Source organism: Xenopus tropicalis, chromosome 6, assembly GCF_000004195.4.
Source record: "Xenopus tropicalis strain Nigerian chromosome 6, UCB_Xtro_10.0, whole genome shotgun sequence".
Taxonomy (NCBI): Eukaryota; Metazoa; Chordata; class Amphibia; order Anura; family Pipidae; genus Xenopus; species Xenopus tropicalis.
In genome coordinates this window covers 115,483,549-115,509,714 of record NC_030682.2, presented here as the reverse complement: position 1 = coordinate 115,509,714, position 26,166 = coordinate 115,483,549, and the positions used below count along the sequence as shown (strand labels likewise).

The 26,166-nt window shown below is 38.6% G+C and overlaps 1 protein-coding gene across 1 annotated transcript in view; it reads right to left on the bottom strand.

Annotated features, from left to right (window-relative positions):
• The window catches only part of xkr4 (XK related 4), a 109,424-nt gene that overhangs the window by 26,177 nt on the left and 57,081 nt on the right, over positions 1-26,166 (bottom strand). Inside the window, 1 exon segment of the mRNA NM_001032307.1 lies at positions 9,510-9,709. Within this exon segment, the coding sequence (NP_001027478.1) occupies positions 9,510-9,709 (200 nt within the window).

Below are 26,166 nucleotides of genomic sequence, written 5' to 3'. Positions count from 1 at the left end.
AGACACTTGATAATATTATCCGCTGAACGCTGCACAGAAAGCTTACAATAAGATTATTTAAGAATCTGTGCCTTAGCTTTCTAGAGGGCTCCTTTCTCATTTGTACATTGCAGCAAATCTCAGGATAGAGGAGTATAAATATTAGCGTTAAGGCATTTCCTTTCATAGACACACAACAGTGAGAAAGAATGTCTGGGCTAGGATACGCTTACTACACAAATTATGCTGACAATGTGTTCTGTGAATTCTATACTTAAAATAGCTTTCTAGCTATTTTCTATAGTAATCATGGGGCCTACGTATATAAAAGTGTGAAAAAACCACAATACAATACAGAGACACAGATAAAAAAGCAATTACAATAGACACCTGCACTTCAATGAATGCACCTAAAGAGTACAACCCATGATTTAGAATTGGATATACTTTATGACACCAGAGAATTATTTTCCTTTCATCAGTTACCAAATACAAGGCATGCTAAGATAATAATTTGCATCTACTGTATGAGCTTCTCAGTGTGTAGAGATGCATTTTACGTGCATTTTTATTCATTCTATTGGCAGTCAGCTAAAATTGTAAACTTCTCAATGCTTAATTCAGCTACAGGAGGTACAGGAGTTAAAAAGCTGCTTAGACACAGACAGGCAGAACTAAAAAACAACTGCAAGAAAGTGCTCACCCATGCACAGAAAATGCACAATGTTGCACGGAATCATAAGGTCAGGTTGGACACTGACAAATCCAACACATAGGGTATCTGAGACAAACAGAAGAATTAGATTCCTTCTTACTATATTATACGCTGCTATTTTTACATTAGACTATAGTTGATGCATAGGACCAAATGAGTGTTTCCATTTTGTACCACTTCCCTGCTTACAGATCCAACCTGGCACTTTTCTAGCACATCACTTAGGAATTGGTGCAGATCTGGACAATGCCTAAAAATTCAGTATACAGTATTATTATTATGCATATAATAAACACATGTTCATGTTATTTTAGACACTGTTCATTAAAGCTAACAATCTAAGTTCCTTTTAACATCTGCACAGCACAAATTACAGAAACTTCTACCAGGAGCCAGGTAACCTGCCCATATGATTCTGTAGTGTCAGAACAAGCCCAGGAAGACATAGAGAGAACATATCAGCTTTGACTATAGTACCATGGTCATAGTATAACTCAGAAACCTAGTGCTGCCTTGAACCTCTATGCCAGGGATCCCTAACCCTTTGTAAAAAGAGTTGTAGAGCAACACAAGCATACAATAGTTCCTGGGGGGTGACAAATAAGGGCTGTTACTGGCTATTTGGTAGCCTATGTGGACTGTGATCCTAAGGAGGCTCTGTTTGGCAGTACATGCAACCAAAACTTGCCTTCAAGCGAGTAATTTGAAAATAAGCATCTGCTTTGAGGCCACTGAGAGCAACATCAAGGTGCTGAGCAACATGTTGCTCCCAAACCACTGGGTGGGGGTCACTGCTCTATGCCATCCCCAGAAGGTGGAAATCCTTGACAAGGTGAAAAATAAGTTGCAATCAGGTCTCTTTGATTTGGACTGTATGTGAGCGTGAAGGACAGCATACAACAAAGAGAATGATAAAAGCAATATAAAGTGATAACTTTCCATATTACTATAGAATTATAACAGCATATTAAGTAATATAAGAATTATTTATTTTATACAGAAATGAAATGAGAACTTATCTCCAGCAAAAGTTACCAGCATCTATTAAAACGGTAAACTAGTTTAAAGCATCCACTTTCAGTCTTCATTAAGAGTAACGGAGTGAGATCAATATTGCTAGCACTTGCTGTTGGATGATAATGTGTGATTCCTCCTGCAAACTCTGCTTAATGCTGCACAACAGTATGGATAGGCACAATGCAGACAGTCAGTTCAAGCTAAATTAGCAAGCGACTACCAACAAATGTGTCTGCGTTTAATGAGAGTGCCCACGTTATTTAATCTTGTACGGCTGAACAATACACTAAAGCTGCAAAAAACAAACAGCCTGAATGTGAAAAGGATTGGCTCACTGGGCAAAGGCATGTTTAGGCCAAGAGCTTCGGCACGAGAGTCAAGTTCAGTCTCCCTTAGCTTGTTGGAAGGAGAGAGAGCAACAAATTGATTGTGGCACAAATCATTGCAAATCGTGAAATGCAAATTGATCCGTTTTTTTTGGGGCTCCAGGTTTCACCTTGATTTGACACAAATTGATCTGAACTGTATGGTTTGAATTGATTTGGAATAAGTCATACGCCACCAATCAAATCACAACCAATTAGCTCATTACTATCTGTAAGTTGAATGGGGTGTTTTTGGACTTACTGGCTGTGATTGGTAAAATAATAAATCCATTATATATATGTATCTCTGACAGTGTCTTAGCTTTAATAGCCCAGGGGCTATTCCTTCTGCCACACTACACTACAACTAAGGGCTTGTTCAATACAATGGGAAGGAAGAACATGGGAAGGCCCACTCATCAAAATTTGAATTTGTGAATTTTGCATTTTTTTCTAATAATTAACTGGTCATTATAATATCAGTATAATATTCTTTACTTTGTAACTTTAATGCAACCAAACTGAAGTCAATGTTAGCCCCAAACTACATTTATATTGTAATATCTAGAATTACGTCTAAAGCAACTGGACTCTCTGAGTTTTCTTGAATATGTTTCACCACTTATCCCAGCGGCTTCTTCAGCTTTGTTGTAACTGACTGCCCTGTTTCTCCCCCAGCTTGGTGCATTTGATTCAAAAGTACAAACTAAAATACAGAGACCCTTCCAGACCCAAATGCAAAAACACCATTCAATTCCATCAAAAGTATATGCAATCTATAAGAAACATTATTTATGCTAAAAAAATCCCACTTGACTCTAAGGTACATGGTGTAAATATAAGATGACCTTAAAGCAAAGGCAAATAATAGTAACAAGCAGAAGTCTGAGAAGAAATATCAGGTTAGGTAATACTTGACAGGACACATTGCAGAGAGGAAGAGAAATTGCAGGTCTGCTAAGGTAATGCTGAAAGTCAGAAAAGAACCATTCTAGGTAGCTGCTACTTTACAACTTGATATGGAATATTAATGTGTCCTCCAAGTAAAATGATGACCACTTATAGGCACCAGCAGAGAATGCTATAAAAGTGGTGTTTTTGGCAGTGCTGCTGTTGACATAGGTTGCCTTTTACGTTAATGGAACATGGTTAGAAAGGCTGTATTTTATATACAGGTATGGAAAACCTGTTATCCAGAAAGCTCTGATTAATGTGAAAGCCACTTTTTTTTGTCTCTGTAATAATATAACCGAATCTTTACTTGATGGTAATTAAAATAAATACCAGCTTCTAGTATTATATAAGTCTTAATCCCACTTGTTGGTGGCTTAACCCATCACCTAAAATTCCCTTAAGCAAAAAGGTGCCCCATTCGGCAGCATCCCCAGCCACACTCCATACCCCCACGCGCCCCCCCAACCCCCCACAGGGGCCCCCCTCCTGGCGTCCTCCCCTGAGCATGCATCATTGGAGGACACCGGCAGCCAGGGGAGTGGCAACAGGCATCGGGTCTGGGGCCACCAGATTTTTGCCCGGTGTCCTGGCGGTGACCTTGTAAGTGAATAGTATTTCAGAAATCAACATTGGTGGCAAGACATTCCTGTTGGGCTTATTCAATGTTTGAACAATTTTAGGCAAATTATGGAAAAATCCCATGTGTGGAAAACCCCAGGTTCCAAGCATTACATATATTAGATCTTATACCCGTTTTGAACTTACTACAAAAGTCCAGAGGTTTAGCATCCTTATAATAGTGATGAGCCATACCAAGCTGTACACAGCTCACTGTGGTCTGGGCTGCTGTTAAGAAGCTAAACACGGCTGGAACTAGGGGTAAGCATAAAAGGCAAGTGCCTAGGGTGCAACAGAGAGGGGGAGCTGGGCTGGTACTTTTGCCTGGAACCCCTTGGTTGGAGATATAGCAGGATAAGGAGGGTAGAATTGTGACATCACAAACCTGCACATCACCAATTGCTTCCGGATTCTATTAGATGAAAAGGTATTGAATACTTGCTGTAAGTATTATAGGCAAACCTTACAGGACTAAATATAACACTCCGTACTGGCTTTTATATTCCATGTATGAGACTTAGAAAATCAGACTATGCATGTTCACAGTGTTGGACTGGGGGGTGGAGAGCCCACCGAGACTTTTGCCTCAGGGGCCCCTGCATCCCCAATGGCCCCCGCCCCCTTCAGCGCTCCCCCTGCAGGGGTCCCCAACACCTGTCCGACCCCCTCGAACCTGAAGGGAGTTGGGCGAGGGAGACTGGCAGATTGGGGGAGCGCCCTGTGGGGATCAGGTCTGGCCCACTGGGCCCACCAGGTTTTTTCCTGGTGCCCCCGTGGCCCAGTCCAACGTGTTCAAGATTTACAATGGGCAAGTAAAATCCAAATAAATTGGAAGTAACATTATGTTATGCTTTGATTTTAAAAGCCTTATACATGTGGTTTTAGAGTTCAGAGAAAGGCTGGAAAGGTACAGTATGAGGATGCATTAGGATAATATAGCCAATAACGGGGGAAGAATTTAAATTGACTTTCGTCATTCTTTAAACACAAGCTGGGAATACAAGATGTACCTTACAGTAAAGGCAAATAATAGGAACAAGCAGGAGCCTGAGAAGAAATATCAGGTTAGCCAATACTTGACATGAAAAATTGCAGAGACACAAAAGGTCTGCTGAGGTAATGCTGCTAGGTGGCTGCTGCTTTACAACACTATGGTTTTGGCATATGAATCTGCAATCTGAATAATCTGTTAAACATTTGCAAAACATCAGCTCCGTATAGAAATTAGGTTTTTTTCCAGGAAATATGGGCCTTATTGTCAGTGTGCTATTGTAGTTCCTTTCACAGGCTGTATTAGAGCTATTATAATTAGAACTATATATCTATTGGCAAAAATACTTTTCTATAGTATAGTATCATAATCCTTACTGGTGAACTAGCTTTGTCACTCAAAAAATGCTCATTGGTGCATGTTCGAGGCAAAACCGAGTGCATCAGCAATGCAGTATTTACACTTGCAACGCAGGCAATTTTGTTGCACACCCGAGAGCCAATGTTTCATGGGTGACAAAACTACCACTGTCCTATTACATTAAATGCGGAGGAGGTTACATCTGCTGCATCTTCTTTGTGAGCTATTTTGGGATAAGATTAAGAAAATTAACATTGTCTAAGGTAGTAATGGTACTCTTTCCCTACCATCACAGAAATCTTATTGCAATTACTGACTCCATTATCACCCCCTCCTCCTTGGCTTCAGGGTTACACTTTATTCTATCCTCTGCTTCACTTCCTATATCTAGTCAATGTTACTTTTGAAATACAACTATTCATCAAGCAAGATGCCACCATAATTTAATCTTTCATCATGAGTCACTAACCTAAAACTCCCCTTTAATTGCCACTATGTAGAGTAGTTAACTTATTGAGGCAGTCTTACACAATTTATTGCATTTATATGTATTTTAACCTAATCTATGGATTGACCCCTCTGGTTTCATATCATCAAAACACCTATTAGTCGCCATCTCCTATTGAACAACATCATACAACAAATATGAACAGCCCTTTAAAGGAGAAGGAAAGGCTATTAAAGAGTTAATCTCAAGGTGCAGGCATACCTTCAGTTGTCTCAATAGTGCCCTTAAGTCTCCCCATATTTCTCCCGTTCAGATGATCAGAAGACAAACAGGAAGAAAAAATGCTGAGCTGTGTAAAGAAAGTTCCCATAATGCCTCACTCCTGCACCAAGAGCAAGACCGGTGTACATGCTCAGTTAGTTAGACTATGGGGCTGATTTACTTACCCACGAACGGGTCGAAATGAGTCCGATTGCGTTTTTTTCGTAATGATCGGTATTTTGCGATTTTTTCGTATGTTTTGCGATTTTTTCGGATTCTTTACGAATTTTTCGTTACCAATACGATTTTTGCGTAAAAACGCGAGTTTTTCGTATCCATTACGAAAGTTGCGTAAAAGTTGCGCATTTTTCGTAGCGTTAAAACTTACGCGAAAAATGCGCAACTTTTCGCGTAAGTTTTAACGCTACGAAAAATGCGCAACTTTTTACGCAACTTTCGTAATGGATACGAAAAACTCGCGTTTTTACGCAAAAATCGTATTGGTAACGAAAAATTCGTAAAGAATCCGAAAAAATCGCAAAACATACGAAAAAGTCGCAAAATGTTCGTTTTCAAGTCGGAACTTTTCCAATTCGGGTCGGATTCGTGGGTTAGTAAATCAGCCCCTAAGAGTCAGCTTCCTGCTGATTGGCTCAGGTCCACATTCCTAAGGAGAGGGGAGAGAGCAGAGAGCTGCGTGTCTCTGGCAGAGGAAAACAGATACAACAAATCTTTTGACAGGGAACTCAGTGCAGCATTTCTGTGAGTACTTATGGCTGTATTTACATAGACCATTCCGATAAAGCTTACTTAGTTTTTACCTTTCTTTCTCCTTTAAAAGAGTAATGTATTGGACTGGAAACAGCAGTCGCCATAAGAAAACAGATGGCAGAATCCAGCACTAGTAATTGTTGGCAACTGGGGGAGGCAAGAGTTTAGGTTTCAGAAATGTAAGGTTTCATCACAGTTAGTGCCAATTAGTGCCAATACTACCTAGCCTACAATTAATCTGTCTCTCTCTATGAAGGAAAAGAGAACCCTGGGGTAGGTTCCACATCCAGAAAGGTTTGTTAGTGATACTAGCACATTACTGCAAAGCTGGGTGCCTGTACCATTAAATAACAGTGGACCGTCTGCAATAAAGGACATATTTACATTAACTGTTAATAAAACATGTAAGCAAATGTTAGAAAAGCCTTCCAATTAAAAAAAAAAAAAATTTTCATTAAGAATGTTCAATTAAGAATTTTGCTACCGCTCAATCAGTTTTTACAAAGACGATATTCATTTGGCAGGAGACAACTGGAATCATTTCATGTTTATTAGATTTTAACAGAAGAAAGTGAATGCTCATCCATTTTATTCTCCTAAAGTAATTTGTCAACACGGTGCTGCAGCCAGGGATGCTGGGAAATGACATGCAAATGAGCACCTACATCATGCCATTTTTTTCTATTCAGTTATCAGAGTTGCAAATGCTTCTTTATGCTTCTCACATATTCTGAAGCAAAGGTTAGGTAAACACAAAACACATATTAAAATGATTTTGAATTGAGTAGAATGTAGATGGTCTTATTGTAGCAAAAGGATATGATCATATTGAAGCACATGGGGATGGTCTCATTGTACCCTTCCCAGCTACAGTCAGGTGATTCCAATGGGCCAATAAAAGGGCAACCATATGGGGGTTTTAACCTTGAAAGCAAGTAAGTTGCAGGTAAAACTTAGTCCCTTGGCTAAACATATATTGAAGTAGTAGAATTCTTGGTGAATCACATAGGTCAGTGTAGGAGTGGCCAGAAGGGATGACTTTGACGTAGTTGGCCAGCTTGAAGTATATTGCAATATATGGACAAACAATCCCTGTTTTGTTTAAAGGGGAGGGCATTTCTTAGTAGCTTAATGCACAGAATGTCTTCATGTCCTGTATATATTGATAAAGGGTGAGTGCAGAGGATCTCTTGTTGTTATGGTCTCATTGTAGCACATGGAGATGGTCCCACATATTAGATGTAGATTAACCAATTGCAGCCCATATAGATGGTCTGGAGTATCACATGTAGAGTAGATGGTCCAAGTGTGACATGTAGATGAACCCATTGCAGCACAAATAGATGGTCCCATGTATCCCATGTAGATAAACCCATTACAGCAGATTTACCTTTACTAGATATACTTTGACCTGGATGAATGAACATCTTCATAGCCATATGCCACAATGGTGCCTAAATGATAGCCTGAATAATGGCAGACCAGCTGCACAATACAGAACAGCATCACTCAGTGAATAAATACAGTTAAAGGTACGCGGTGGTTTATTTGTACAATTGTTTTCTTTGTCCAACATGAGACGAAGTATCCCTTTCCTATTAATTTTCCACATATTGTAACAAATTCAGAATTAATAACCGAGCCTGAAGCACCTATTTGAAATCACGTTGGCATTTAATTTGTTTATATAGATAATAATTAAACTCCTTGTAATATCACTTGTAATATTCTTGCAATACACAAGTGACATTTATTTTGCTGCTAACCACTGTAATTTATTATGTAATCATCCGCGCTGACTGATTTGCATGCACTGACTGTAACCATTCAAAATTTTTCAAACAAGCGCTGCAAGTGCCTGTAAGTTGGAAACTGATGGTGAAATTTGTCTAAGTATTCCAAGAAAACTGATGCAAGAACATAGAGTTAAGCACTGGCCATATGAGGCTGCCAAATGAGAAGATCTTTCTCCAATATACCCACTTTGAGGTAGGGCCAAACAATTGAATCATGGGGATACAGGCCATGGAAGATGACTGCATCAAGGAACTGATCCGGTCATCCCTAGGTGAGATTTTTAAGCCTGCCCAATTTTCAGACAGATATTGCAATGGTAGGTCCGTCATAGTGCCCCATACAGGTATATGGCAGATAAGATTTGGTCTGAAGGAGCCGAATTGGCAGTGAGAGGGAAACAAAATTCTGTGTATGCAGATTCCCCCGTACAGCCCCCCTGACTTGGATGGATTCTCTTCTCAAGCCTTGGTCGCTATTCCCCTGGCATTGAGGGCAGAGCAGTGAAAATGATATCTCTATGCTCTTCCACCTTCCAACTCTATGCTCTCCCTTTTACTCCCATACATGTTCTCTTGTAAAAATCTATAAAATCCATCTCTTGGTTCTGAGTTCTGACTCTTCATGCACTCGGAAGCCACTGAACTTGTGTCAAATAAACATTCACCTTAAGTGGTTTCTGGTAACTGAATTACCCTGACAGCAGATAAAACCTGCCCATGTACGGCTGCCTTAAGCACGCTGCATAAAACAGCCACGCATTGCTGAAATCCATGCACCATGTTAACTAACTGAAAAAAATGGTGAGTTCAACAAATTTAGCTTACAGAATTTTCAAAGATTTGCATTAGAACTCATCCTGCAGATTCGATTATTTACATGTTTCTTGTATATATTATCTTCCTTTTGCTGTGAAGGGCTATTGCATACTGTATATATACATATATATATGTGTGTGTGTAAGTTACAGGTATAAAATATGTTATCATGCAATTCATGGAACCTTGGATTTTCCAACCCTATATGGGAGAAGGCCTTTCATGCCCTTTCTGTGTAAGGGATCCCTAAAACAGGCATTCCTGCACTAGTAATATTTTGTGATGATAACAATTATTGTAATCAAGATATGGATTGTGCCTCCTAAATTAACATCATCAAAGCAATCTCTTTCCTCCATCTCTCTGAGAGAGTAAGAAACATATTCATGGAGGTACCTTTAGTCCCCAGGGTTCTTACCTTGTAGAGCCTGTAAGCTGCGAGTCTGCACCACGATGCACAGCTGAAGGACCAGCTGAGGGGCGCTTTCCAGGAATGTGGCCAGCAAGTGCAGCATGCTGACATCTGCATATTCATACACCATCTTCCAATAAAACCGCCACCTGTCATTCTCTCCACTTCGCCTACTTCGAATTCCCAAGTAGATAGTATGAAAATACCTGAAATGAAAACAGTGAGTTTATTTCATAGTTTCATAGTTTATTTGGTTTAAAAAAGACAAAAGTCCATCAAGTTCAACCCTTTAAAATAAACCCCAGTGTGTATGTATATATATATATATATGTTTATATATACTATATAAAAGAAAGAGTGGAGCACACCCTATAATGGTTCAAATGCCAAAAAATAAGTAATATAAGGACAGAGAGCCGCACACACAAGGACTTGGCAAATAGTGAAAAAATGTATTATAGAAAATCCAACGTTTCGAGTACTAACTGTACTCTTCTTCAGGTTTTCTTCTCTTCACGTTGGATTTTCTATAATACATTTTTTCACTATTTGCCAAGTCCTTGTGTGTGCGGCTCTCTGTCCTTATATATATATATATATACATACAAGCCAATCAATACATTCACATATACACATATATAAAACTATATAAACACAAACCTATTCTAAGCAAACTGTAGCATTTAAGATTACATAAATTTGAACAAAACTGAACAATCCAATAATGTCAGTGTGTGAAATGCAAAACTCTTTGGAATCTTCCTTAGTGGTAGGCTCTGGAGACCAATTCCTTTTAAATGGAAAAAGCAAAATAGCCAAGGTGTCAAAGGTACCAAAGTATTATGTCCATAGAACTTTAAAGACTAACCCTATGATAGGATAAAAGGTGTGAATTACATAAGTATAACAAAGAGCCCATAGATTATAGGACCTAGTAGGACATGGCACCTAGAATAAATCAGTAAACATAGGTACTATGCTAGGCATAATTACCAGATAAAGTATACTAACAATAAAGTGGAACCAAGAGTAAAGTAGAGATGTTTTGTATTGGTAAGAAGCCTCAAACTGCTATTAAATAGGTAAAAAAAATTCCTGTCTACTAAAATCGTTTATAGAATACTGATCCTATTTACTTTGTGTAAAGTAGAAGTACTTTCGCAAAAGTCCTCAGGGCTCAGCAAAACTTTCCTTCTCTAGCCCTTTTGTATTTCTTACAGGTAATGTTTTTGGATAGACCTAAGTAATTGTTCAGTTGGTCTACTTTTCAATTATAAACTTTCCTATTCTGCCTCTTTCTGACACAGATGTTAAAATATCCTTATTTTATTTTGCATTGTTTGGGAGTATGTCAACACGGAAGTATGTTAATATGAGACCAGAGATGAATATAATGTGGCAGGATATTGAAACGAGCATTAAAGTTAGTTGTAAAACAGATGGAGCTGGCTTAAATGAAGTAGCAGAAGTGCTGCAGGGGAAAAGAGATAATAAGATAAGATAAATGTGTTGGGCCGTTACATTAAAGACAGACATTAGTGGAGAAAGCCTTAAAAGGTCACACACAAAAGGGGTTTCAGTAGTCAAGACATAATACAATAAGGACATGGACAGCAACTGTAGTAGTATGGGCTGTGCAGTAATATAATATTCTGGTAAGGCTGCGAAGGTTTAACTAACATGACCTAGGGCTAAAGATAATGGATAAATCAAAGATGATGCTTGGGCAGGGAGTCATTGAGGTTAAAATGATACAATCTATTGGAAGCTAGTAAAGAGTCATTCCTGCAGGAAAAAGTGTTGCTTTTATACAATAACATGTAATCACTCTGATATTATCCAGGAATTAGTCAGTCTATAAATAGTTTGAATAGCCTGTATGGGCACAGTGAAAAAAAACCATTGGAATGGGGAAAAATCTGAACATAAATACACTGATACACTGGAAAATGAACACTCTGAATTACACATGGAAGGTATGTTTGATCACCAAAGGACATAAATTGTTGAAGTATTGTAAAATTTAGAGCCCTCTAGTTCTTGGGAACTATCAATCTTGTCATCCAGAAGGATGGTTACAGTTATCTGCAGTCATAGGAGCATCATTTTGTATGTCTGGTTTAAACTATGGAGGTGCAAGAAATGTTACCAAGTGCAGAGGGAAAAGACAGATAGAAAGATATAGTGGACCTCTAGAAGAGAACTTATACTACAGTTCTCTTCTAAATCATGTAACCTTTCGTTTTTACCTGAGGTTAAAGCTAAATTCTGGACAAAATAAAAATCCTTTACGTGTTTGCCATCCGGCTTCCTATAAGGTAGTGTCCAGGAAACTCATGTAAATTGGACATTTGCGGAATACAGTCCAGTTACTTCCTGGGCCTCTTATCTCATCTGGCACTGCTGCTACAGACCCATTTCCAACTGAGCCTGAAATTGCTTTTCCACTGTTGTTAAAATAAGCTCAGTGAGCACAGTGCGACAGAAGTGTGCTAGGCACGCACATTCCTAGTTTTTGCATTGCATTAAAGCAATTTCATTCAAATTAATAGACAACATTATGTCTGCTTACTATTGGTTATTTATAAATGGCCAACAATATCCACAGTGCTGTACAAAGTATGGGGAATGGCAGTGACAGCCATAATAGACCAACAGAAATACACGTCTTCACCACATCTGACATCTGGCTCATCATCAGACATATGGAAAATTTCTTTGGCTGACTTATCCTCATTTTGTGGAGCTAAAATCTAACTGTCTGGTCACACTGGATATTAAATAACTGAGCATTCAGGGCTAGGTTTAACTTGCTTTTATGAGGGCAAGAGGTTTTATTCAGATACGATGAATGCATGTGTCTATTATATGTGCCAATTATATTCAATATACTTCACTATTGCTGGCAATTTTACTACATATCATTTATTAAATAGCAGATGGAATGAAAATGATACTGACACCTGCATTCAAAGTTTTTTATCATTAAGCAGATCTCAGGGAAAGGGACATTCTGGAAATGCAGGTTGCCAATTACCCATGTAGGTACAAGCATGTGCATAGCAACATCAGTGACCTGTTGGATATAGGTTTGTCTTCAAGGGGACAGATATGAATGCAGAATACATGTAAAATGAACTAAAGCCAACTGCCTGTGCATATGAATTCCTTCTATCAGCCTCATTAATTATCGGAGACTAATAAACTTCCCTGCCAGATACATTTTTCATTAGCTTGCTTAGCTGAGGGGAAATATTAAAGCTACCATTCCTAGAACATATAATAAACATATTATTGTATTAGCCAAATGTTTAACTGAATCTGACATTGCTGTAAAGCATTGATCCCCAACCAGTGGCTCAGGAGAAAGATGTTGCTCGCCAACCCCTCTGATGTTGCTCCCAATGGCCTCAAAGCAGGTTTTCGTTTTTAAATTTCTGACTTGAAGACAAGATTTGGAGGCATAAATACCATGTGTACTGTCAAAGCAAAGCCTCCTTTATTCTGCCAGTCATCACTGGGCTATAAAATAACCAATCACAGCCCTTATTGGTTATCCCCTAGGAAATGTTTTCATGCTTGCGTTTCTCCCCAACATTTTTTACATTTAAATGTTGCTCACGGGTAAAAAAGGTTGGGGATCCCTGCTGTAAAGGAACATGATGCCTGCATGACCATTAATCAGCCAGGCAGAATCTCTATTTTACAGGTGTTCACTTCTAAAGGCATGATTTTGCAAAACTAAAATGAGCCCTTCATAGAATTGTTTTTACATTTATTAATGTCCTATGGAAGAGGCAAGCTTGACGGTATGAAACACACTGGAACAGAGAGATTAAGAGCTGATTAAATGCTGCAAATCAGCAATAAGTGAAGCTTTGCTAGTTTTATAAAGGCAGCTACTATTTAAAATAAAGTTCCCAGGATACCTTGGGAGAGATATGGAGAAGCAGAACATTTGGCTTTTTTGTCCTAACTAGCAAGCAAATTACTCTCCCATTGGGTCTAATAGATCATTTTTTATATCTATTTAGGGTATTTTATATATTGATTAGACTTACTGGCCAAGTACCACCCTGCCTCCGCTCCCTTCGTAAACCTGAGGGCTTTCACTCTTGAATCAATACATTATTATAGTCTAATCTGCCATCTACTTGTTAGGTGCCTCACCAAATTAGTGTGAGCTTTTATTATCAGGTTTAGGCATTTTAGTGTGACAAACAAAACAAAATGTGCAAGATATGAAATTACAGGCTTTACAACATCCCATTTAGTTTTGAGTCAAGAAAAAATGTATAGGGAATTTCTCATTGGAATGACTCCAGGCATTGATTGGGCTACGATAAGAGAAAAAAAGAAAATGTTGGGCTGCAGGGCAGTGTTTCCCAAACTTCATTCTCATTTAATGCTGCAAGTTTGCTTCACCCATTGGTCACTTTACATTTTTGTCAAACCTTCAAAATGTAGGTTTGTTATTGTAATATAAAGCAGTTAACAATGTTAAATGAGAATAAACTTGAATTTACATTGGCTGATCCTCCACAGTATCTGACAGCCCTTTAGCAAACCAGATGTATACCATGTGTCTATAAAAGAGCATGGCTGCCTTACATTGTTCCTTTTGTTTAGGGCAGACAGATTCGAAACTACAGAAAGTGCAGCTTCAGCTCTTTTTCACTTTTTCACTTTCACATCTGATTCTGATTTAAAGAGGTGAGCTAGAATACCTTAGGGTAATGTTTGTTCCTTAACATGGCTTTAAAGTTAGATATATTTGCACAAACTGTGTTTACAATCAGCTTAGTATGCAACTGATCTAACTACTAATCTACCCCAGAAGGATGTGCATTTTAATTATGCACAATTTTCAAATGACTATTTAACAACCAAATGACAGGTAACCTTAGACTGCCTGCTACGACTGATATTTTTACTTATAAATTGCAGTCTGTGCCACCATCAGACAAATATTCCACCTTAGTGTTTGCATTTATTAAGTATTGTAGTTGGTTTCATTTTCCCTATGTAGTTCTGTGCAAAAAAATGTGTTTGGGTTATGATACCTGTCGCATTGTCTATTCAATTTGGTGCATAAACACTGTACTGCTTGAGCCCAGAAGAGATCCTCATACATTAGTTCTTCAATAGGAAATAAGCTGTACTAGACAGGAGCTGAATAACATGAACATTTTATTCATAGTACAGCAGAGTAAAATGCAGCTTTTCTTCACTGCTACCATAAATAAAATAGGGAGTTTATTTTGTTGCTTAAGTGCTGCCTTAACAAAGCTTGTATTGCCTGACTCTTTAACCAGCCAGATTTTGCTATAGATGAAGTAAGGTTACATTGGATCTTAAGTGTTCAAATAATATTTATCTTGCACATACACATTAAAAACCTAGTAAATAAGAACATACAGTATAGGGTAAATCCTATATTAGAATAATGTATAATAGCTTATAAGATGATATGTGTAGGGCAGCAGATATTCTCATATGCCATATTTTTTAAAGCCTTATTCTACTTAATTTATTCTCTGTCACCAAGCTTGGGCATATAACGATCAGCTTTGTAGAGCCAGTCATACATACTAGTCTGTGCTCAGGGGGATATGAGGAGAACTGACATTACAAAGTACTGAAGGAGCCGCTCGTGTTGGTGGTAAAATATTCAGGACTGTTCAGCATGTTCAGTTGATTTTAGACCCCTATTGAAAGATACTGGCAACACAGACTTATTAAAGTAAAATACAACAAATGTTTGGTCAAAATGACTGATTCATGAAACTTTGATTATTAATTTAGTTGTAATGTGACATTAAAAGAAGACTTCGCATTGTAGGCAATACACATTTATTAACTGCCTGCACTGCTTTCCAATAACAGTCACATACTGATTTCATTCCAGGTCACAGGGGACCCCATTCAAATGCATGCGTGAGTACAAAATACTCTCACACTCCTATTTTAAGCTATATATGAAGGCCTTTTCAAAGTGTGTAACCATTTTTTGCATATAAAACAAAATTAGGGCCATGCAGTGCCACGCACTCATTTCAGAACTACACATTGCTTGTAACAGGAATATGGACTAAAGCAGCCTCAAGCTCTGGATAAAGGTGTCCTTGGGTTAAATAGTCCACATGACATATAAAATTCTATCCTGAATACATGTACCTTGCAACAGCAAATCAGCTACACACGAAATACTGTACATTATGGTAAAAAAGAAGAAAATTGGATAACCAGACAAAAGCTTGGCAGCAGCAGAGACCTTTAAAATATGAGTCTGAATAAAAGGGGTTAATATTTAGGAAAGCCTTTTTTATTAATCATTGGATGGGCCACAGCTCAGGTACATGGGAATGAAAAGATTCCAGAAAGAATAGCCAGACTGAAGCTGCACATTTGGAAAGCCCAGGGCTGGAACTAAGGGTAGGCAGAAGAAGCACATGCCTAAGGTGCAATAGTAGGGGGGGGGGGGGGGGGGGTGCTAGGTGCATACCTTTCTGTCCCCTACCTCTAGTCAGGGCCTTGTCCCTCCATAAAGTCTGCTTGTGGGGGGGCAGGTTCCATAAAGCTCCCGCCCAGTGTGGCCCGGAACTAGGAGAGCCACAGACTCAGCAGCAGGCCGACTCAGTATGTACTGGGATTTAGAAACAGAACTGTCAAGCAATTTTAAAACCACCTTGGTGTTATTTATGATGTAACTGATGGACATTTACACATAGGCAAGTATTTTTTCATTATATGTTTTAATGTAAATGTTCTTTATTATTTTTTGCAAACCACTTTTTTGTTAGTGTAAACTGCTTTATTACAAATATTGTGGTATTGATATACATCATTGTCATCTGATGTAGGTAATGGATCTGTGATTCCAGTCCCATCATTATGCGCTGTCATATTGAGGAGCTGCTGAAATTGCTGTAATTCAAGCTCACAGATCAGCCTACAACATTATGCAAATGGTATGTGCATATATTTGAATAGGTGAATATGTTTATCTGACCCACTGCTCCGATACATTTCATATATCTCTCTAGTGACTGCCTCTTAAGGTGCTTTACTGGCATTGCAAATGAAAGATAATAAAACTGCTTTAAGTGATATAAAGTATATTTCAGAAGGATTTTCTGCAAGAATGTTAGAATGGCAATAGAACATAAAATCAAACAAATATGGAAGCATTAATATCCAAATAGCATCAAACTAGTTTACTTTTAGCCTATAAAGCAGCAAACAGGTACTTAGATGATGGAAATCTTATGGATGAAGTCTTTTTATAGCAAGAAAATATTGAGTATGATTATTCTGTCTATTTCATTTGCAAATGCTAACACATTTCACTGCTTTGTGCAAAAGGATAGTTATGGTATTGAGAACCCTGCTAGTCATGGCTTACAAACCAAGTCATAGGGGCTGATTTACTAAGACACGAATTCGAATCCGAATTGGAAAAATTCCGATTGGAAAATGAACATTTTGCGACTTTTTCGTATTTTTTGCCATTTTTTTTGGCGCCTTTACGACTTTTCGGAAATTGTCGCGACTTTTTCGTTACCAATGCGATTTGCGCGAAAAAACGCAAGTTTTTCGTAGCCATTACGATTCGCTCGTATCTTATCGCGACTTTTTTGTATTGAGCGCTCGTAAGCGGCGGGCGAAACTTTCAGACTTAGCATGATTTTGGAAGCCTCCCATAGGACTCAATGGCACCCTGCAGCTCCAACCTGGCCCAAGAAAAGTCACCATACTGAAGCTTGAATGAATCCGAACGCTACGAAAAAATCGCCAGATTTTGCGCAACATTCGGAATGGCAACGAAAAAGGCGCGATAATTTTCCGAAAAATCGCCAAATACCGATCATTACGAAAAAAAACGCAATCGGACGCATTCCGCTCGTTCGTGGGTAAGTAAATGTGCCCCATAGTGTTTTGTACTTTTTCCATCTCACCAGTAATTTAGTAACAGTAACAAATGCAAATGAATGTGTCCCCCAAATCTCACTGACGGTAAGGCTATGACTTTCCAGTCCATGCTTTGGGTCCCCCTATGGAGCTAACCAAAAGATTTGGAAAAAATCTAATCTAATCTAAGAGATGCATAGGACAAGTGCAGTGAAACTAAAAGTGGGCAAGATTACAGGTAAAATGTGATTGGGAATGGTTTAGCCAGATACAACATTATTGCTATTAGTGAGCACTATGTCTAGTACATGACAGGCCTGTGGGGTTGAAAATGTTATAGACTGATAGGCCTGATCTGAGGGATTATTTGGGGCTTTTTAAGGTAGTGTGATTTGGTACATTGGTATAGAATGTATAATCACCAGGTACAGTCATGCAAACATGAGTATGATGAGGGAGAGGGCTACTGCTGGTTATGGGTTTATGGTTTATAGCAGTGCTGTAGGTCAACATACAACATATTCTTGGGTCAGATGATATTAAAAGCATGATTTATACAGGAGCAGCAAAGATTAAAAGATGGTGTACAAAATGCAGACTGCCACAACATTTTGAACTGAGAGGGCATTGCTAATCCTGCCATAAGATAGAAACAAAATAATTAATATATTTTCGAGTCTATAATTCTCTGGTGGCATTACTAAGGGGCAAAAACTGCACCTATAACATTTTTTGTAGATAGATTTTGTATGAGACTGCATGAGGGAAGTGAAAAGGGCTGCAAACTCAAGGATGACTCAGAGGCGGTGAACCGAATTACTAATTGTAATGGTGTTTTAGGTGACAATGACAGATGGACGGAAGTATAAAATGTGTTTGGGATGTACACAGTAATATGCTGTTGTCTCAGCTAGCAACCTCAAGTTTGAGGTAACAATAGGATATTAAATAAAAATCAGGCGCAGAGATAAGTGCATATTGAGTAGAGGTGAAAGTGGTTTCAAAAGATTCATGGTATATTCTAAAATTATATTGTAAGGGTAAAACATTAAATTTACTTTGAATTTTTTTAATCTCTGCCATTAAGATATATTTCATAGAATGTATCACCTTATAACAGCACAACCTCAGATAAAATTAACAATATAGATAATATATAGTAAAGTATCACTGCAAAAAACACCTTCAGTTTATCACAAATTCCCATTGTTATATAAGTATATATTTATAACTTTGTAAGAAAGTTACAGTTCAGTTAAATTAATCAACAGTAATATGGGCTTCATGTTTAATTTGAAAAGGACTTTTATTATACAGCTTTTTATGTCTGGGTGACAGGTCCTCTTTAATGTTTAGATGTTTTAGGATTTTTGGTGATCCAAATTACAGAAAGAAACCTCGGGTCCCAAGCATATCAAATCATAGATCTCATACCTGTAATAAGGCTGCAAGGACATACAGCATTAACATCAAGACACGGCAATGATCTGGAAAACTGTATTTTAGTTTTTATTGATTTCAGATTTTTGAACACTATGTGAACTGGATAAGTTAAGGCTAATGTCCCATGAGCGGCATTTGTCACGACAATGTGACATCTCTCCAATCACTTCCGGGGCAGGTTAGGTGTTGGGTTATGCTGGTAGATGCCTCTAAAACTCAAAGTAATTTGGTTGTGTGTGGCTCATTAATTGCACAATGAAATCCCCAGGGCATTTACAAAATGGCTAACCTAGGGTAACCCTTGAACACTTGAAAATTTAGGGACAAATCTAATAAATAAATCTTGTAGGGAATTTTAATTGAACTGCAATCAGTTCAGCCCTGCTGACTAGATTTTAAGCAATCTGGGAGCCCCACTATAACCTCTCAGTGATGCTTTTCCTAGGGATGTTCCAATGTACTTGTTCCACCAGTGAGTATCTCATGTTTTGCTCATTTATTTACAGCACAAGGGCAGATATTTGCTTTGGGGAAAATAAAACACCATCGATATAGTAATGCCCAAGTAAAGCAAAGTAGTTGTATACTAAATTGTATATATTTATTAAAGCCAAATAGTGACAATAGTGGTCCAGTTAGCATGCCCACTTGGAAGAAATGCTTACATGTAGGAAACTCTGATTCCTTTTCAGCACTTTGTATTGTAGTGTCAAGAATTATGAAGATATGAGAGATATGCTCACTATGTTTACACTAAAATGTTTTTTTCTTATATGAATTTATCGCACTTCTGCAGTATGATCCCTAGAAGAATCCAAGGTCCAATATGGTTTTGAAGCTCCTGTCTGCTGAGTGTAGAGTCTGCTACTACTTATAGTATGTTATACAGACCAAAGTAGCAGTTTAATAACCATTAAATGCTACATATGGCCACATAAATCACCTAATTACCCACTGCTGCACTACAATCTTGCATTATTCATGAACTGTCACAAGCAACGATATATGAATGGTTTTGAACGAGTCACCACATTGGTATTAACACAATTGCTTCTGAGCATGATTCAGTCTATAGCATAGAGCACAAAGAGCATAGTATATTGCGTTAACAGAAAGAGCATAGTATTTTAGGTTAGTCTCAATATAACAGCTAATGACCTGTACATATATTTATTTAAAAAACATTTTTGTCCCCTTAATATAAGAGCGTGTATCATCTGCTATAGAAAAATCAATAGAAAATTGGGAAAATTCTAGAGATTTGAAGCACACAGTGAATAGCTAATCTTGTTCCATTTATACTGACTGTAGTAGTTTACAAAATGGTATATTCTATAATTTGCTTACAGTTTCCTACTAAGCATTAGTTATTGTAGGGTAAAGGTGGCCATATGCTGTAAGATCTGCTTGTTTTGCGAGGTCGCCAAGGATCTTCTCTTGATATGCTCCCATATGGGCATTGACTGGTATAGGCGCCATCGATTTGGGGACCACATCAATGAGCCAATACAGTCCCCGATCCGATGGAAAAATCAAACCTGCCTGATCGAGATCTGCCCAATTTCAGGCCAGGTCGGTCGGGGAGGCCCATTGATGGTGCACATACATGGGCAGATAAGCTGTCAAATCAGTCTAAAGGAATCGGCCCATGTATGGCCACCTTACTGTAAGTCTGTCACTGGGATATCAGCTGCAGCATCTTTAAGGAGACATACAGCATAATTAAAACGCTCTGCAATCTTCTAGGCAATAATGAATAACATGCAATAATGAATAATATATGGTGCTGGTTTTACTTTAGGCTGAAGGTTGTGAATATCTTGGAAAAAGGCCACTTTATTGGAGCTCCCTATAGACCCTCTCAGGTCCCTGTCCTTTCAAATGAGGCATGGACATGTCCTAACATTCTCTGCCAGAAACACAGTAGAAGGGGAGAGTTAATCACAGCCAGGCAGGCTTTAGTTCCCTATCAGGTCAGGCTAGCTGCTCATTGGTTCCTACTCTACAGTGTCGTGTACTGAGTGCCTGGCCCCCCTGCACAGCCTGGAAAAGGAGGCAGTAGGAACAGGGCTGGATTTGTCTTCTGGGCGCCCCGAGGGTGCCCCTGTTGATCGTTCCCCCCTCCTCCACCCGTGCGCAAATGCGCAAACACACGACCTCCCCGCCGCAAGTGCACATGTGCGAACTTTAAACTCCCATATGGAGCAGTGGCGAGAGGTCCCGACTGCTCCTTATGGGAGCCAAATTTAAAAATTTTGTTGCGGCGGGGTGGCATGCCGCCCCTAAACTCCTGCCGCCCTCTCCACAAATCCGGGCCTGAGTAGGAAGTGACACAGATGGATGGGACTAGTAGGGTTTTTCAGAAAATCTTAATAAATCAGCCCAAAACACTACTTTTTTAAGCACTTTCCTTCTATATTTAGAGGAGAATAATGCACTGGCACATTCTTGTTTTTCACACAATGGGCCTGATTCACTAAAGGGCGATAAAACGTGCGCTATTTTTATTGTGCGCTAAAATTTTTACCGCGGCTTAATTTTGCCGATTTTTCGCACGACTCACTATAAGCATACTCGCGCTTTTTTGCGCGCGATATTGCATGCGTTATTTAACTCGCGAAGACTATTTCAATGCGGTATTTGCTGGTACATGTGCTAAATTACGCCCGCGAATAGTCGCCGCATATGAATGGTAGCTTAGAAATAGTGTATAAAAATTGTCGCCGCATATAAATGGTGTATATAAATATTAGCCACATATAAATGGTAGCATATAAATGGTATCATATAAATAGTAGATGCTTATAAATAGTAGCCACTAGTGATGAGCAAATGTGTTCTGGTTTCTTTAGTGAAAATTAGCAAATCTTTCGAAAGATCCACGAAATGGCAAAAATGTTGTGCGGGCAAAAAAATTGTTGCTGTGACTATTATTTTTTGACGCTTGTATCAATTTTTGTATGTGGGTGAATTTTTGCGTGGCGAATTTTTTCATGCGTTTTGCCATTGGCGGATTGTCTTGCGAAACGCATGAAAAAATCCGCCGCGAAAAAATTCAAATTTTTCGCCTGCCTGTAGTAGGTGTTAATTTTCGCATAGCCGAATGCGATATTTAGCGCGCAAAAGTTATAGTGAATCATGCGATCGTATTCTTTTCAGCGCGGAAATTAACGCATGCGGTAAAACTAGTGCGAGAAATAACCCATGCGAAAATGGTGATTTTTCGCACGCGATAATACTATGGTGAATCGCGCGCAAATTATTTTGCGTTTTTTAACGCAAAAAAGCGTGCGATAATTTTTATCGGACTTTAGTGAATCAGGCCCAGTATGTTACCTTTAATTTAACATAGTTTGTACATCTTGCTTACATGTTTGTTCCTCATAAAGAAAGAAATGTCTATGTTGCCTCTGATTTATTTTTTTTTATTCATGTTCATATGAACAATTATTCCTTTGGGGAGTTTCTGCTTAGAAATACAGAAGATTAGTAGCAGCTTCTGCCACCATGGAATATTACCCCCCCACTGGGCTACACATGGAAGCCCACAGAGTGAAATGGTGAGAGGTCCGTCAGTTATGAAAATATAAATCTATAATAGAAAATGCTAGTACCATAATTGTCCTTTAACAATTCCAAAGCGGCCATTATATACACACAGGCTGACTAGATTAGTGACAGGCTTGAAAACCTTTTACAAAGCCCCAATGAATGAACAGACAACTCCATTGTATTTTTGTAAATTACTTTTAAAGCAACAAAAGGTGTGACAGTCGTATGGGAGAGGTACGGAATGACTTCATATATAACCCCATTAAAATGTGAACAGTAACTATGGTGAAAGTGTCTGTATATGAATTCTGTCTGAACTGTATGTTTTAGATCACAGAAATCTGACACAAATTCTCTTTGACTTTAGTTTGAGCCACTTGAATATTCTACTGGCCACTTACATATTCTACGGTAGCATATAGGCATATTAAAGATGATCATAGTTTGTAGGCACAGTGCTAAGAGTGTGTGCAAGTGTGTATGTTCCATATTTCCATTACAAAAGTTCATTGCAGGCTCTAACGCAGGCATACAGTACATTGTAGGTTGGCAAACCTATTCATATGATGAGTCAGCTTGTCTGACTGGTACTGTGTAGCAAATTAAATCAGACTACATTAACTCACACACACAGACAAAAATGGATATGGACTGTAATTTAACGTTTTTTTCCTTTATTGAACTAGAAAAATCAATAATAAACCTGAATAGGAAAAGCAACAATAGCCACAAGGTCATGACTCATGTAACAGGTACATAACGCAGTAAAGGAAATGAGAGCTAAAATACACAACACTATCATACTGAAATGCACCTCCATTTCTAAATGCATAGGTAACGATACACTATAAACTCTACTGATTGGACACGTTTCTACAATATTTACCAGATTTGTTCCTTGGCATTGTAATACAAACCCACTACAATTTCCCAGTTATGTTTTTTTTACAACCTACTCCCCAAATTTGATTCCAGAAAATAGACTCCAGTATAATAATGAATTCTAAAGAAATCATGTACATTTATTGTGGGAATCTGATGCAATCATTACAATTATTTCTCCCTGCTATAGTATAGTAATAATCAGGGGCGGGCCAAGCCGTCCGGGCGCCCTAGGCAACCCGATCAGCCACCTGGCCCGCCCCGCCCCGCCCCCTCCGTTGGCGTGCATGCGCAGTTCGGGGGGGGGGTGCGATGCCGTGGGTCATTGCCCCCGCCGCTTGTCATTAGCGGCGGGGGCAATGGCAAAGTAGGGGAACTAGTGGTAGGCAGCAGAGGCTTCTGCCTGGCGCCCCCTAATCATTGCGCCCTAGGCAGCTGCCTCTTCTGCCTACCCCTAGTTCCGGCCCTGGTAATAATCATTAGTATAGGTATGGGATCTGTTATCTGGCCATCTCCCATAGACTCCATTATAATCATATAATTCAATTTTTAAAAATGATTTGATTTTTTCTCTGTAATAACAAAACAGTATCTTGTACTTAAACCCAACCCCAAACCCAACTAGGTTAAAAGTAATTCTTATTGGAAGTAAAATAATCCTATTGGGTTTTTTTCATGTTTAGATTATTTTTTACTAGACATAAGGTATGGAGTTCCAAATTACAGAGAGACCACTTATCTGGAAAACTGTAGGTCCCAAGCATTCTGGATACCAGGTCCCATACCTATAATAATATCACATGTACTCTTCTTTGCAGTGAACTATCATTATATATATAAAGTGTTGTTTTATTAAATATAAATATATTTGGAGTCACCGCATTGTTATATGACTATACAAAGGCATTATATGTGCTGAAACATAAGGCAATATAGTTAGTTTTGAATAATTTTAGAATTAGATTGAATTACAAACCCTCTACTTTTTTAGGAACAATATCAGAAAAATAAGCTACATGACCCTGACTTGTCTTGAGTATTATGATCACAAGAAATCCAGGTTTTCGACAGCAGTAAATTAGAAGCCTTTTTCATTTTGTCAGATTCTTGAGTCCTAAATTAAGTGAATTCCCAGGGGCTTTGCATTAGTGGAAAGATATAATATATGCCGATCTCTTCATTTAATAAAACAGAATAATCACTTGGAAGGTACTTATCCATCCGAGAAAGCAGTCCTAAGTGCAATTCGAAAAGCAGAGTATCTGTACCAAAGTCAATAAGTAAAATACACAAAATATATGGTTATATCTGGCCCTTATGGGAAAATAAGGATGCTCCGCACCTGGCATTCAGGGTAGGAGCCTTGCCAGGTGTGAGAAAGCAGGTAGCCGAGGATGCAGCACCCTCCCAATTTCTTACATTGGTTTATTATTTTGGGTTGATAAACCCACATACTGTTCTTCGACTTATTCTTCAGCTTTTTCTTCTTATTATTTTTAGTGCCCCCCGTTTTCTAAACGCTACTCCTTCTACAGTTTTAGGGGTACAACGTCCAAACTCTCCACACTTATTCACCCTATAGCAGGTTGCTTGTGCTTTTCTAATCTGATCCCGCCCCCAGTTTTTGTGGCTCCGCTCCGAACACCCCAATTGTCCCATTGACTTTGACAGGGAAGATTCTCAAACTGCTGCCACTCTTACAGCTTTGAAGCTACACTCACCAAACTTGAATAACATAATCATGGAGTCACTCCATCTTTCATTCAGTGACTTCACGTTTTTCAAACCAACATGAAGTTTGTTCTCAAACTTCCCTTGTAGTTTATGTTGATTCCGTTTCAGGTACTTCTTTCTTGCCACAGCTTGGCGGATGAATGCTTGCAAAGGAGGGCTCAGGGCCTGGTGGTAAGATGGCTGCAAGTCAGTGGTGATGGTTATTGGAACTTTCTAGGGGTGACCTCCAAGAAATAGGTGGAGTTCAGGTCCCTGCTAACATGTGCCCATAAGTTGAAGGTGGCTGTCACTGCAGGTTCTTCTGTTCATAGTGTTATTGTGGCAAGCATTCCTGGGGGTTTAATTCATGTTGAAATTTATGATGTAAAGTTACAGTCAGTCTAAACAGTTGCTTTGTGTTAACATTACTTCTTTTGTAAAGCTGTGGCCTTTCCAAAAAACCTAAGTGTTTATTTAAAGGGTTAGGGAAACAAGGGGGTAAAAATAAGTGACATCTGGATTATACCAAATGACATAAATTATTTCTTATACTTCTTTTTATCTGAGGTTTTAACATCTAGCAGCCTTCATTGCATCTGGGACTACAGGTAATTACCATTCAAATAAATAAGGAGCGATTTCATAGATCTTGTGCTCACCCACAAAGATATTAATTTCCTTCTGCAACAAAAAGCCTAGAATTCCTTTGTGTGCCATTGCCCTTATAGCAACAAACCCTTAGGCCTTCAGCCTGACATACATAGGTTAACCCACAGACAGTTAATCTGAAATAGTATGTAGAAGGTCATGCTATATTGTCTCCATGAGGAGGAATTCAAAGAACCTCTAATTCAAATAAATGGTTGTAGATCCATTGATTATATATTTGCTGAGATGTTAAGGCTGAAGCTCAACCATGCTTAAAGGGAAAGTATTCTATCTATGCATGTCTTACTATCACATCTACTGCAGAAACTGCAACGTGCTTCCCTTCCAACTGTACTGGTGAGATTTTATGCATTGGCTAGTCAGTGTATGTCTTCTTAACCACAATCCAAATATGAGTTAATTCTGGGCAAATCTGCTATGAATTGGGCAGAAATTGAAGAACTAGTGATTTGCATCAATTAAATGTAACCAATCCAAGCCATTTTTAGAAGCA